This window comes from Mus musculus, chromosome 7 (genome assembly GCF_000001635.26).
Source record: "Mus musculus strain C57BL/6J chromosome 7, GRCm38.p6 C57BL/6J".
In the NCBI taxonomy this organism is placed as follows: Eukaryota; Metazoa; Chordata; class Mammalia; order Rodentia; family Muridae; genus Mus; species Mus musculus.
In genome coordinates, this window is record NC_000073.6 from 16,075,345 (window position 1) to 16,087,961 (window position 12,617).

The window sequence follows — 12,617 nt, forward strand, 5'->3', positions numbered from 1 at the left end:
AACACCCCCTCCTCTACCTGAATGTCTCCAATTCCTTCAGCTGCCCCCCAGGAGACATAATTCATAAAAATAGCTAACATTTTACCAAGGGATACAGAAAATATGGTAATTTCAGATACACACATGGGTGAGAGAATCTCTCTGCCCATCTCTCTGGCATTGAACCCCAATCTTCCTGTTCCTTTTAAATTTACTTTTTTTTCACCTGGGGTAATTCTGTTTTCAAATAGGCTGCTTTCTCTTTTCTTCTTTCCTTTCTATTTTAGTAGTAGTATGGTATGATCAGTCTTCCCTTTTTTTTTTTTTTTTTAGATATTTCTCCAATTTTTGTTTGAAAAGTTGTTTACTAGGTCATAATACAAGCCAACATGTAGCTCACTTATGGAGTACTTGCCAAGCACTAGCATGTGTCAGACCCTGGGTTCAATCCCCAGTCTCTCTCTCTCTCTCTCTCTCTCTCTCTCTCTCTCTCTCTCTCTCTCTCTTTCTCTCTCTCTGTGTGTGTGTGTGAGAGAGAGACACACAGAGAGAGAGAGACAGAGAGAGAGCGAGTAAATAAAGCACTCACCTCCTCTAAGCTCTCTAATCAGATATAAGGTTGTTTCTAACATTTTACTAGAAAAAGCAGGTAGATTTTTTTTTTTTATAAAAAGGTGAGAACCCAAGAGCAGAGCAAGATGGCGAGTGCTTTTGGTTTGGATAATGCATCTCTAGATAGACATTGTATGGGTAGGTTGGCTTCTACCCCTGCTTGTCTTATCATACTGCTACCCTAGAAGCTCAACCTGATCCATACCTGCACATCTTGCACCAAGACCTGGTGCAGTTCTATAGATAAGGCCTGGTCCAGACCTCAGCTAAGCCTTGTCGTCTGGCCGTGCAGAGCCTCTGAGGTGGGGGAGTCTCAGACTACTGGGACAGGGCTCTGTGCTGAGGGTCTATATTGCTTTAGCACTCCCCTATCCTATCTCAGCATAACCTGTGCTTTCTCCCTTTGTTTAGACCTGGGGCTGGGCGCACTCAAGGTGCCTAAAGAGGCTGATGAAGGAGGCAGGGCCACTGGGAGTACAAGGAAAGGCAAGCGACAGCACAGTTCCCCTCAGAATCCACTCCTGGACTGCAGCCTGTGTGGGAAAGTGTTCAGCAGCGCCAGTTCCCTGAGCAAGCATTACCTGACGCACAGCCAGGAGAGAAAACACGTGTGCAAAGTCTGCAGCAAAGCCTTCAAGCGGCAGGACCACCTGTATGTCAAGAATCTGGCCAGAAGGGCAGGGGGCATGCACCTGTCCTCCTACCCTCTCCCCCATCCATCTGGTCCTCTGTTGAGTTCCCACTTCTGTGCTTCTCAGATGTATGTCCCCTGTCCTCCAGTGTGGACTCTGTTCTCTTCACACTGCTATTGTCTGGGGGCAGTCTCTTTACTAAGCCCCAAATTTACACCAGTGAGGAAATCCCTGTCTATTTGCAGACATGGCTCTTGTGGTTTCTAAATGTGATGAGTTACCAGGCGTGCTGGCACACTGGGGAGGTAGAAGCAGGAGGATCAAGAGTCTAAGGCCAGCCTCAACTACATACATTACAAGTTTAAAGCCCACCTGGATTATATGAGAAAGCAAAACAAAACAGTACAAATGAAGTTGGCTAACTTAGTAAAGAGATGCCCTAAGTCCCTAGCAGCTGTCTAAGGACAACAGGTCTGCAACCTGGTCATGCCCCCCCCCCCACCAAAAGCTGTATAAAAGCTTTGAGCAAAGTTCCCTTGTTATTAATGTCTCTGTTGCTGTGAGGCTCAAAGAGTGGAAGAGGACAATGCCTAGCTAGAGGGAGAGGTTTTGATAACCTCTCTTCACCCTCTGGCCTAGACTCACCTTAGGCAAAAGTCATTTTCTTCTAGGACTAATCCTTAGGTCTTTTGAGTCCTTCCCTCACAAGATCATGGACATTCTCTATAGAAAGACAGTAGTCATTAAAACATCCCAGCCATGTGCACTGGGATTGTCCAAAGCTAGATTGTTAGAACCCCAAGGGTGAGGGCTCATTGTTCACTCTGTTATTGTCCACATAAACAGGAGTAGGTACAACATATATGTACATGCATTTACACTTCCACACACTGCCTTTTGGCTCTAGTTTTATTAACTCTCTGTAAGTTAGTTTCTTGGCTGAAGGGGGAGCTGTTCCAGGAAGCTGTCCCCATACACAGTACTGTGGTAGTCCAAGATTGGCATCTCCTCAAATGTATTCTACAGAGCTCTACTTCTCAGGAATGCTGGTGGAGCTATATGAAAGCAAAGGTTAAAGATGATTCCCCACACACACACCAAACGCTTTGTGAACCTCCAAAGTGATGTGTGTGCATGTGTATGCATGCATGCATGCTTTTAACACACCCCTGTTGTGCCCAGGTCCCCAGAGCTTACCTCTAGAGAACTGTTGTTGTCTCTTGTGAACCCACTCTGGGGAAACCCGATCTGGCTTGCATGGGATTTCAGTGTTTGTTAGCGATGAGGGCAGAGAAGTGAGCCACCCCCCCACCCCCGTTGGTTAGACAAAGTAGGGGGCCCAAGCACTTCCTGTGTTGAGGTGTGAGGCTCTCCTGATGACCTCCTTTCCATGTTTCACTACAGGACTGGGCACATGCTCACCCACCAGAAGACCAAGCCCTTTGTGTGCATTGAGCAAGGTTGCAGCAAGAGCTACTGTGACTACCGCTCGCTGCGCCGCCACTATGAAGTCCAGCATGGAGTATGCATCCTGAAGGAGACTCCACCAGAAGAGGAGGCCTATGGGGACCCAACTCACAACCATGATGTGGCTAACCAGCCTCCACCCAGTGGCCTGAGGTCCCTGGGGCCCCCAGAAGCTAGGTCCCCTGGCTCTGTCTTGCCCAACAGAGACCTCCTTCGCTGTATTGTGAGCAGCATCGTCCACCAGAAGATTCCTTCTCCTGGCCCAGCAGTGGGGCCTTCTGATACTGAAGCAAGGAGCTCAGCCTGTGCTTGCCCCACCTCACTGGGATCATCATCATGTACACCAGCCAGCACCCCAGTGGCCCTAGGAACCCTGGGCTCTGAGATTCCTGAGGAAACTCATCCCCCACGGAAGGAAGCTGCCACCGAAGTGTTCACACCTGTCCAGTCAAGGGCAGCTGAGAATGGTGTCCCCGATCCACCAGAGTCAGAGTTGGAGTCAGAGTCTCCACGGCTTCAACGGCCATCCTCCCTGGAAGGCTGGCCAGAGGGCAGCTCTCTGCCTGCCTGCCTGCCTCTCTTCAGAGGCCACTCTGTCCCCTCAGGATCCCAGCCTTCCAGCCACAACTTCCAGTGGCTCCGGAACCTGCCTGGCTGTCCCAAGAACAAAGGCAGCAATGTGTTTATGGTCCACAAGCCCCCTGCAGTGGCATCCCGGGAGGGCTCTGAGGGAGGAGGCTCTGGACCCAGCAGCACCCCTACCTCAGTGGAGCCTTCACCCAGCCTGGGCACCACCCAGGAGGAACTCTTGCCATTTCCTCCTGCACTACTAAAGGCCCCTGGTGAGGCCTCCAGTGAAGTTCGGCAGGCAGCTGGGGAAGATGAAACCTGGGCTCCCAAAAAGTGCAAACCTGACTGTGAGTCATTCCCATGGCAGAGCCCCACTGAGCTTGGGCTCCAAGATGCACAGAACCCAGGTGGGCTCCCCTCAGATGCCACGCCCCTCTTCCGGCAGCTGTTCATGAAGTCACAGGAGTCTCTAGTAAGCCATGAGCAGATGCAGGTGCTCCAGATGATTGCCAAGTCCCAGCGGATCTTCTCCCATACTCAGGTGGCTACAGCCTCAGCCCAGAGACCAGGGCCCGAGGGCAAGCAGTCCACTCTGAAGCCATTGCAGGGGCCATGGCCACCACAAACTCTGCCACCAGCACCCACTGTAGACTCTTTCCAGATAGGCCCTGGACACTCAGAGCCAGAAGGATCCCCAGTCCGCAGGAGGAAAACTATGCCTGCGGTGTCCAGAGAAACATCTCCTGGTGGCCCTAGGCGAGACACAAAAGGAGGCCCCAAAGTGGCCTCTGCACCACCATCCCTCACAGGGCCAGGCCTGCTCCCCTCCCGGAATCCAGACAGCTCTTCATTGGCCAAAGGGACATTGGACCTGGGGGACATTATCCCCAATGCAGGCTCAAGGCAGTCCCAGTTAGGTGGAGATGAGCCAGCTGGAACCCAGCTGGTTGGGAAACAGGGGCAAGGAGAAAATGGCCTGGCTTCAGGGGCCATGAGAGGTGAGAAGGGTCCAGCCTGCCCCCGAGGTGGAGGCTACAGGCTCTTCTCAGGGCACCCCAGGGCCCAGAGATTCTCAGGTTTCCGGAAGGAGAAAGTGAAGATGGATGTGTGCTGTGCAGCTTCTCCCAGCCAGGTGGCCATGGCCTCCTTTTCATCGGCTGGGCCTCTGGCAGATCCACCCAGAGACATGAAGTCCAAGCTGACAATCTTCAACAGAATCCAGGTATTTGTAGTCCTCTATTGTGTTCTGGGCTGTGGCAGGGCTATGTGTATGTCCTTGGATTTATAGCATTGGTTAACTGTCCAGGTACTTCCCTCACTGTAGTAGGTCTTCAGATGTGACTTTATAAGAGGCACTGATGGCTGTTGTCTACTAAGCTACCTTCCTTGCTTTCCTTTGCCTCCTAATTCCACCTAGATTCCCCTCCTTCAACTCTTGAGCAAGATAAAGGTACAGGCCTCCTCCCTTAACTGTTAACTACATGTGATGGCTGTGCATTCCCCACACGTGCACAGAACCCAAGTCCTTTGTGCATCATGCAGTGACCATCTGCTCTGGGCACTTAGCCACTCCTCTTAGTGAAACCAGCATCATTCCTTCCATCTCACAGCTACCACTTTATAAACATTTACATCTTTGTTAGCCAAATGATGTATAATGAACCCTTACAAAGTTGGAGCTTTGGCAGACATTGGTATAGTCACAAGTTTACACAACTATTACTGTTGGCCAGAAAACTTTATCACTCCAAGAAGATACCCTGCATCCCTTAGTAATCACCCCAGTCTTTTGCTCCTTCTACCATTATCCTTTCAGCCCTGGGTACCCACAAATCCTGTCTCCATTGGCTTAACTGCTCTGGACATTTCATGTCAGTAGAGTCAGATGTCTGTGTCTGGCATTGCCTGTTTGTACCACATGATTAAGGTCCATTCATATGGCACCATCTGTCAGTGCTTCATTTTTTTGTAAGAAATTAAAACAATTTTTACATTTATTTAGACTCAGGGTATGTGACTTTAACTGACCTGGGACTTGCTATATAGTCCAGGTTGGCCTTGAATTCACAGAGTTGAGTTGAGATCAGCCTGCCTCTGCCTCCCCCGAGTGCTGGAATTAAAGATCTGTTCCATCTGGCACATTTTTTGTTGGGGGTGGGTATTAGCATGATCATGAGCGGTCCACAGAGGTCACGTGGGACTCAGAGGGCAGCCTGTGGGAGCTGGTTTTCTCCTTTCATCTGATTGGCAGCAAGTGCCTCTTCCTCCCTCCCCCCATTTTGCTACCTACCCTACTCCATTCCTTTTTCTGGCTGAGCAATGTCCCGTGGGTAGACAGGCCAGATTTTATTTTGCCATTCATCAGTGGACTATTTCCACTGTGGCTCATGTGAGTGGCTACTGGGAAGCTGTGTACAGCTTCTTTCTTGTGGATGCATGTTCTTGTTTCTCTTGGCTAGACCCAAGGCCTGGAATCACCGGATCCTAGAGTCTCGTGCTCAGTGCTTAAGGAGTACAGACTACTTTCTAGGAAGCAGCCGCTTTCCAGTGCCGCTGCTGTACACAAGTGCCCTGTTTCTCCATGCGCTGTGCTGTCACAGTCACACTGTCACAGTCACACTGGGCCATGCAGTGCTGTCTGCTGCTGCTGCCAATGGCGTGCCCTGGCATTAGAATCCTCCCGTGTGCTTATAGACCACTTGTGAAGTGGTGTCTTACTGACTTGCATATATATGTGTGTGTGTGTGTGTGTGTGTGTGTGTGTGTGTGTGTGTATGTGTGTGTGTATACACATACATACATACATACATATGTATATATATTCTGTATGTACATCAGACATGTGACTTTATCTTCCCTTGTGTGGGCTGCCTTTTCATCTTATGTGTGAATATTTGTGGGATTGAAGCTTTTAATTTTAATGAGTCCAGTGTGTCTGTTGGGTTTTCTGCTTTGCTTTGGTGTCAAATCTGAGACACCATTGCCCAGAGCACCATCAAGCAGACTTCCCCAATGCTGTCTTCCTTGTTCCTTTGTCTGGGCTTTGCTGGCTCAGATATCTTCTCATCTCCAGGGTGGAAACATTTACAGACTCCCCCATCCAGTGAAGGAAGAGAGCTTGGCAGGCGGATGGTAAGTTCAGAAGCCCTCATGCCCCACCAAGGCACTCCCCTGGAAAGTCCTCTGGCTTCTCTGTACTGTCTTGAGTGAGGGAACCAGATGCCTCCAGCCCTGCAGAGAATGTTTCATCCCTTGGAAAGTTGAATATAGTCTTCCATTTTTATTGTTTACTACGAGTTTTCAGTGGATTGGGGTTACATACAAAAAAACCAAACAAAAACAACAACAAAATCCAAACCAAGCCAAAAGCAAAGTCAGGAACAACAAAGCGGCAGTCAGGGCTAGAGCCTCATTCTCCCATTCTCCCTCTGCCTTCTCTATCCACAGCCATCAGCCAAATGGGGGTCCCACAGACTGGATGGAGTCAAAGAGCACTTTTGTGTGCAAGAATTGCAGCCAGATGTTTTACACCGAGAAAGGGCTGAGCAGCCACATGTGTTTCCATAGTGACCAGTGGCCATCACCTCGAGGGAAGCAGGAGCAACAGGTGAAGGGGCAAATGGTGGCTTCTGTAGTCCAGGGTTAGACAGGCTTTGGGGATAGATGAAGAGACAATGTCATCCATCTCAGGTTAAAGGCAGAATCCTGGCATGGGGTGACATGAGGGCCAGGGCCATCTGTGCAGGCCTACAGTAGCCCCACTGACAGCAATGATATTGACAGCCCAAGTCCTGACCCTAGTCAGCAGTGACCCAAAATTTGCAGGGCTGGGATGCAGGAGAAGAAGGAACTGAGGAAGGCTGGGGGGCCAGGCAGGAAGGTATGTCAGAGCTAAGACCTGGAAGAAAAGGAAGGCTGGCAGGGAGGAAGGAGCAGTAGAAGATATGAAACGTCATTATGATTGCAGTGATGGAGCTCCCTGAGTCTCATCTTTTTACTACTGGACCCTGGCCTGAAGTTTCTGTGTCAGTGCTAGGCCAGTGTTGGCTCATAAAAGACACAGGCATCTGGGAGAACACATTTTTGTTGCCATAATACTCTTGTCTCTGGCTCCCATTCTTTTTTTCCTTTTTATACATATTTTTGTTACTTTCTGGGATTTTTTTGTTTGTTTGCTTATTTATTTTTGTGAGACAGGGTATCTATTATAGCCTTGCCTTACCTGAAACTTGCTATGTAAATCGGGCTAGCCTTGAACTCACAGAGATCCACTTTGCTTCTGCCTCCTATGTACTGAGATCAAAGGCATACACCCTGTATCTGACCCTCATTCTTGGAAGCTTGTCACTTGAGCCACTGAACTGCCCCCATGTATCCCTATATGACTATATGAGGCAGCTCTGAGCCTCAGGATGTCACCATACTGAGTATGTTAGTCAGCTCTGGCTCATGTGGGGCTGGGCTATGAACAGAAGGTCCTACTCAGCTCCTATGCTAAACCCCGGGAATGGCTATGGCAAACATACACATCCTCCTTCCCCCTGTCCCTATGACAAGCCCCATTTTCCCATCCCTGAACAAGCTGAAGACTGAGTTGATACAACAGGTGCTCTCAGGTGACACCTGTGGTTCTGTCCTCTCTTCTTCAGGGACAAGAAAAAGATGGGGAAGAGAGAGACAGCAAGGAGAGCTGCCAGTACAGAAAGCGGAAGAAGCGGCCCCAGCCCAAGGCCCTGTTTGCCCCTCCTGCACCCTCTGCCCTCGGGGAACCAGGCCCAGGAGGGTGCCACCAGAGCTGCCTGCACTCTCCTGTGTTCCTGGTGGATCACCTCCTGAAGGGCTTGTTTCAGTGCTCTCCCTACACACCACCGCCTATGCTTAGCCCGATTCGTGAGGGCTCTGGGCTGTACTTCAATACCCTCTGCTCCACATCCAGGGCTGGGCCCCACCTTATCAGCCCTGTACTTGGTGAGTGAGGCCAGAAAGCTATTCTGTTCCAGGATCAGGTGCTTCTCCTATGGCCCACAATCTCTCTGCCTTACAGTATATGATCCAGCCATTCTTTCCAGCCTTGTATGTGTCTGTTCTGGGGGACTCATTGCTACTCAGAAACATACCAAGATGATTCTTCTAGATGTTTGTTTGGTTGGTTGGATTGTTGTTGTTGTTGTTGTTGTTGTTGTTGTTAACAGCCAGAAAGAACACATAGAGGCCACTCAGCCCAATTCCTCCTCTGTTCATTTTTATAGCCAGTCTATGGAGACAGAGACACACACCATGCCTGCCTGCCATGCAGATCAGCCATTTCAAGCTTGTGCTTTGAGGCTGCTCTCTGGCCTCTGAGCTTCCCTGCATACTATCTTTAGAGGGGTTTTGCCATCCCAGAAGCTTGTATTCCAGGCAGCTACACCACCCTCCTGGCTTCCATTCATCTACTTCCTGTTCCTATAGCCTTGCCTATGCTGGGTATTGCATATAAGTGACATCATACAATGTGTGGCTTTTTATGTATCACCCATTTTACTTAGTTCGGTGTGTTCAGGGTTCAGCAGGTGGTAGTGTGTGTTAGAATTTCTTTTTTATTGGTAATAGTCTACTCAATGACCACTCTTTTAAATCATCAGTTGATAGGTATGGGTATTGTTTTCCTTGTAGCTTTCATAAATAATGTTGTAAGAACATTTGTGTATAACTTCCTATGGGGGACTATGTACCAATTCCTTTTGTATAAATACCTACAAAGAAAAGCTTGGTCACATGGAAATTCTATTTAAACATCTAAGAAACTGCCAAACTAGTGCCAGAATGTCCCATTTTGGATTTCTGCTAACAATCAGGAGAGTCCTGATACCTCTGCCCCTTGCCTGCACTTTTAGACTGTGATTCTTTCTAGCCGTCCTGTCAGATGAAAGAAAGGTACCTATTGTTATCTTTTGTTATGTTTGGATTTGTATTATCCTACTGGCTACTGGTACCAAGAATCTTGCTGGGTGTTCATTGGCTGTTTGTGTGTCCTTCCTTATAAACTAAGGAGATCTCTTTATTTTCCTAGTGTCATTTGTGCACTGGGCTTTATATGTGACCAGTTGACTGGCACAGAGTAATGAAGAGCCACTCCACTCCTGATTACTCTGTAGGCCAGGCAGGCCTTGAGTTCATACCCCTCCTGCCTCAGCCTCTTGAGACACTAGACGCACAGTATCTTTTTTTTTTTGAGAGAGAGAGAGAGTTTTATAATTTTGTTTGGTTTGGTTTGGTTTGGTTTGGTTTGGTTTGGTTTGGTTTGGCTTGGCTTGGCTTGGTTTGGTTTGGTTTGGTTTGGTTTGGCTTGGCTTGGCTTGGTTTGCTTGGTTTTTTAAGACAGGATCTCTTTGTCTAGCATTGGCTGTTCTGGAACTCACTCTGTAGACCAGGCTGGCCTCAAACTCAAAGAAATTCACCTGCTTCTGCCTCCCAAGGAGAGGAACTAAAGGCATGTGCCACCACTGCCCAGCTATAATTTTGACTCTTAAATTTACATCTTTAATGGATTTCCAACTAGCTTTTGGATATTGTATGAGGTAAGGATCAAAGTTCATTATTTTGTATGGATTCCATTCATTTCAGGATCATTTGCTGAAAATATAATTCCCATCAAGTTGGTTTTAGCAAGTTGATTTTACTAAAATCAGGTTACCAAGGCACAAAGACCTGAGTTCAGTTCCCAGAGCCTATGAGAAAAAAAGCCTAGTGTAGTGGCATACAATTGTACTCTCAGCAATAGGGAGATTGGAGCTTTCCTGGCAGCCAGTGCAGCCTGTTGAGTGAGCTGTAGGCCAGAGAGAGATCTTGTCTCAGAAGACAAGGTGAGTGATGTCTGAGGAATAACATGTGACATATACCTGTGCCCCATACACACTTGCATACTTTTCTGAATAAATGTGCACTTGCAAATGCAAACACACACCTCCATTAATCATCAGTGCATGTGTTTGCTCCACAGACGAGTTCTTTTCTATGATCTGCATGCTTATGCTGGTACCATAGTGCTTTGACTACTGTAGATTTGTGTAAGCTTTCAAATAGGTGTATTTGAATTCTCTTATGTTGTTCTGTCTTCCAGAATTGTGTTAGCTGCCATAGGTCCATTGCATTACTGTAGAATTTTAGGATCAGTGGTTATTTTAATAGTTACTCTGTTTAATATGTACATAAGTTAGAAAGTATTACTATCCTAAATAATTTAGACCTTTCTATTCATGATGGACCAGACCATCTTCCCATTTATTTAGGACTTGTTGTACTTTGTCCCAATCATTTTTCCCAGTGTGTGTCTTACATATCTTTGCTTGTAGCTGTTTTTTTTAGATAGGATCTCTATACGGTCCAGGCTGGCCTGGAACTCCCCATTCTCCCACCTGTGTCTCCCAAGTGGTGGAAAGGCAGGCACATGCCATTTGTTGTGCAGTAGACATCTTTCCTTAGCAGAATCCGTTTAGATTTGTGTTCATGTAGTAATGGTGAAGGGCAGAGACACTGCATTCTCCATCTCATGGGCCTTTCCTGTGCCATCTGTTTCTAAGCAGATGTGTCAGCAGACTCCATTCTGAACTGTTGTCCTTACAACTTTATGTACAATTTTATAGATTTGGTCACATGAAGTCAAAGCAATAGAAGAAAGCAAGCACTGCCTGCTGAGTTTGCTGTACCCTTCATTGCCATTCTATGCTTGCTGTAATTCCTATGGGGCTATTACCATTGGGTGCTATTCTTCTTTGTGTGTGTGCATGCAGTCTCTCTGTGTGTTCGTGTATATACAGGTACACATGTGTGTTGTCTAGGTTAGGGTTTTACTACTGTGAACAGACACCATGACCAAGGCAACTCTTAGAAAGATAACATTTAATTGGGGCTGGCTTACAGGTTCAGTGGTTCAGTTCATTATCATCAAGGTGAGAGCATGGCAGCATCTAGGCAGGCATGGTGCAGGAGGAGCTGAGAGTTCTACATCTTCATCTGAAGGCTGCTAGGAGAAGACTGGCTTCCAGGCAGCTAGGATGAGGGTCTTAAATCCCATGCCCACAGTGATATAGTTCCTCCAGCAAGTCCACATCTCCAAAGAGTACCACTCTCTGGGCCAAGCATATTCAAGCCACCATATGTGTGGAGGCTAGATGATAACCCTGCCAATGCCTCTTTCTTTTGAGACAGGGTTTTTCCTGGCCTGGAGCTCATGGAACAAAGTAGGCTGGATGTTGAGTGAACCTAGGGATTCTGTTTTGTCTCTCCAGCAGTGGGTTTGTAAATATGCACCCCAACACACAGGTTTTTGTTTTGTTTTCTCTTGTTTGTTCCTTCTATTGGCATTTTGGGGGTTGATCTAAGGAGTTCCAAACTGACTTTGCTATCTCCAGAGAAGACAGCTTCGGTCCTTTGTACTGTCACTGTAACATATATTACATTTCTAGATGTTTCAGGACCATGATATGCATTGCCTTATACATCTCATATTTAAGTTAATTAGGAAGAGAAAACAAATTACACTACCTTTTATAATTACCTGAACAGTTACTTCTGCCAGCATTTTAGAGGGCGGAGCCACACCACTGCCTGAGCACTCTTTACAACCTCTTTTTAAAGATTAATAAAGGTAATGATAGCTTTAATGGCATAAAATTCACATGCTCTATAATTAATCCTTGTTTGTTTTGAGACAGGGTCTCACTGTGTAGTTCTGGCTAGCCTGGACCACGTTAGAGCAGGATGGCCTCACACAGAGATCTGCCTGCCTCTGCCTCCCGAGTTCTGGTATTAAAAGTGTTTACTACCATGCCTAGCTTAATTTTAAAAAACTATGTGTATGTATGTATGTATGTGTTTGTGGGTATTATATGCACATGAGAGTGCAGGTGCCTGTGTAGTTTAGATTAGGGGCATTGGATCTCCTGGAGCTGAAGTTATAGGTAGTTGTGAGCTATCTCATGTAGGTGCTGGGAACTGAACTTGGGTCTTCTGCGAGAGCAATCTGAGCCATCTTTCTCTAGCCCCACAACTTATTTTAAACTTATTTTATTTTATTTTCCAACAAGGAAACTCCACTCTATCACAATTCATTTCCTAGTCTCTTGCCCAGGTTTGGGCTGAGCTCATCCAGTTTTTGTCTCTGTAGGCTTGGCTGCTTGAAAGGTTTCAAGCACATGGAATCACAGTATGTGGTGCCTTATGCTTAGCTTCTTTACTCTCAGCCGTGTTCAAGTTCCATCTGTGCTGTGGGATGCCTTAGTATCTTCTCCTAAGGGTGAAGATTATCCCCCTCTAATATTTCTCATAAGCCAAGACTGATAGCAACATATTTTCCTCAATCTTCTTTAAATCTGG

General features: G+C 47.2%; 1 protein-coding gene across 8 annotated transcripts in view; it reads left to right on the forward strand.

The window, feature by feature from the left end:
- The window catches only part of Zfp541 (zinc finger protein 541), a 34,566-nt gene that overhangs the window by 13,570 nt on the left and 8,379 nt on the right, over positions 1-12,617 (forward strand). For 5 of the 8 annotated variants that reach the window (XM_011250674.1, XM_011250677.1, XM_011250676.2 and 2 more), the window contains 5 exons: positions 1,003-1,243; positions 2,628-4,482; positions 6,316-6,392; positions 6,708-6,867; positions 7,910-8,228. In XM_011250674.1, the coding sequence (XP_011248976.1) occupies positions 1,003-1,243; positions 2,628-4,482; positions 6,316-6,392; positions 6,708-6,867; positions 7,910-8,228 (2,652 nt within the window). Of the gene's footprint in view, positions 1-1,002; positions 1,244-2,627; positions 4,483-6,315; positions 6,393-6,707; positions 6,895-7,165; positions 7,227-7,654; positions 7,717-7,876; positions 8,229-12,617 lie in introns of all 8 variants that reach the window. The other 3 variants (XM_006540296.3, NM_001347559.1, NM_001099277.2) reach the window with 2 other exon arrangements.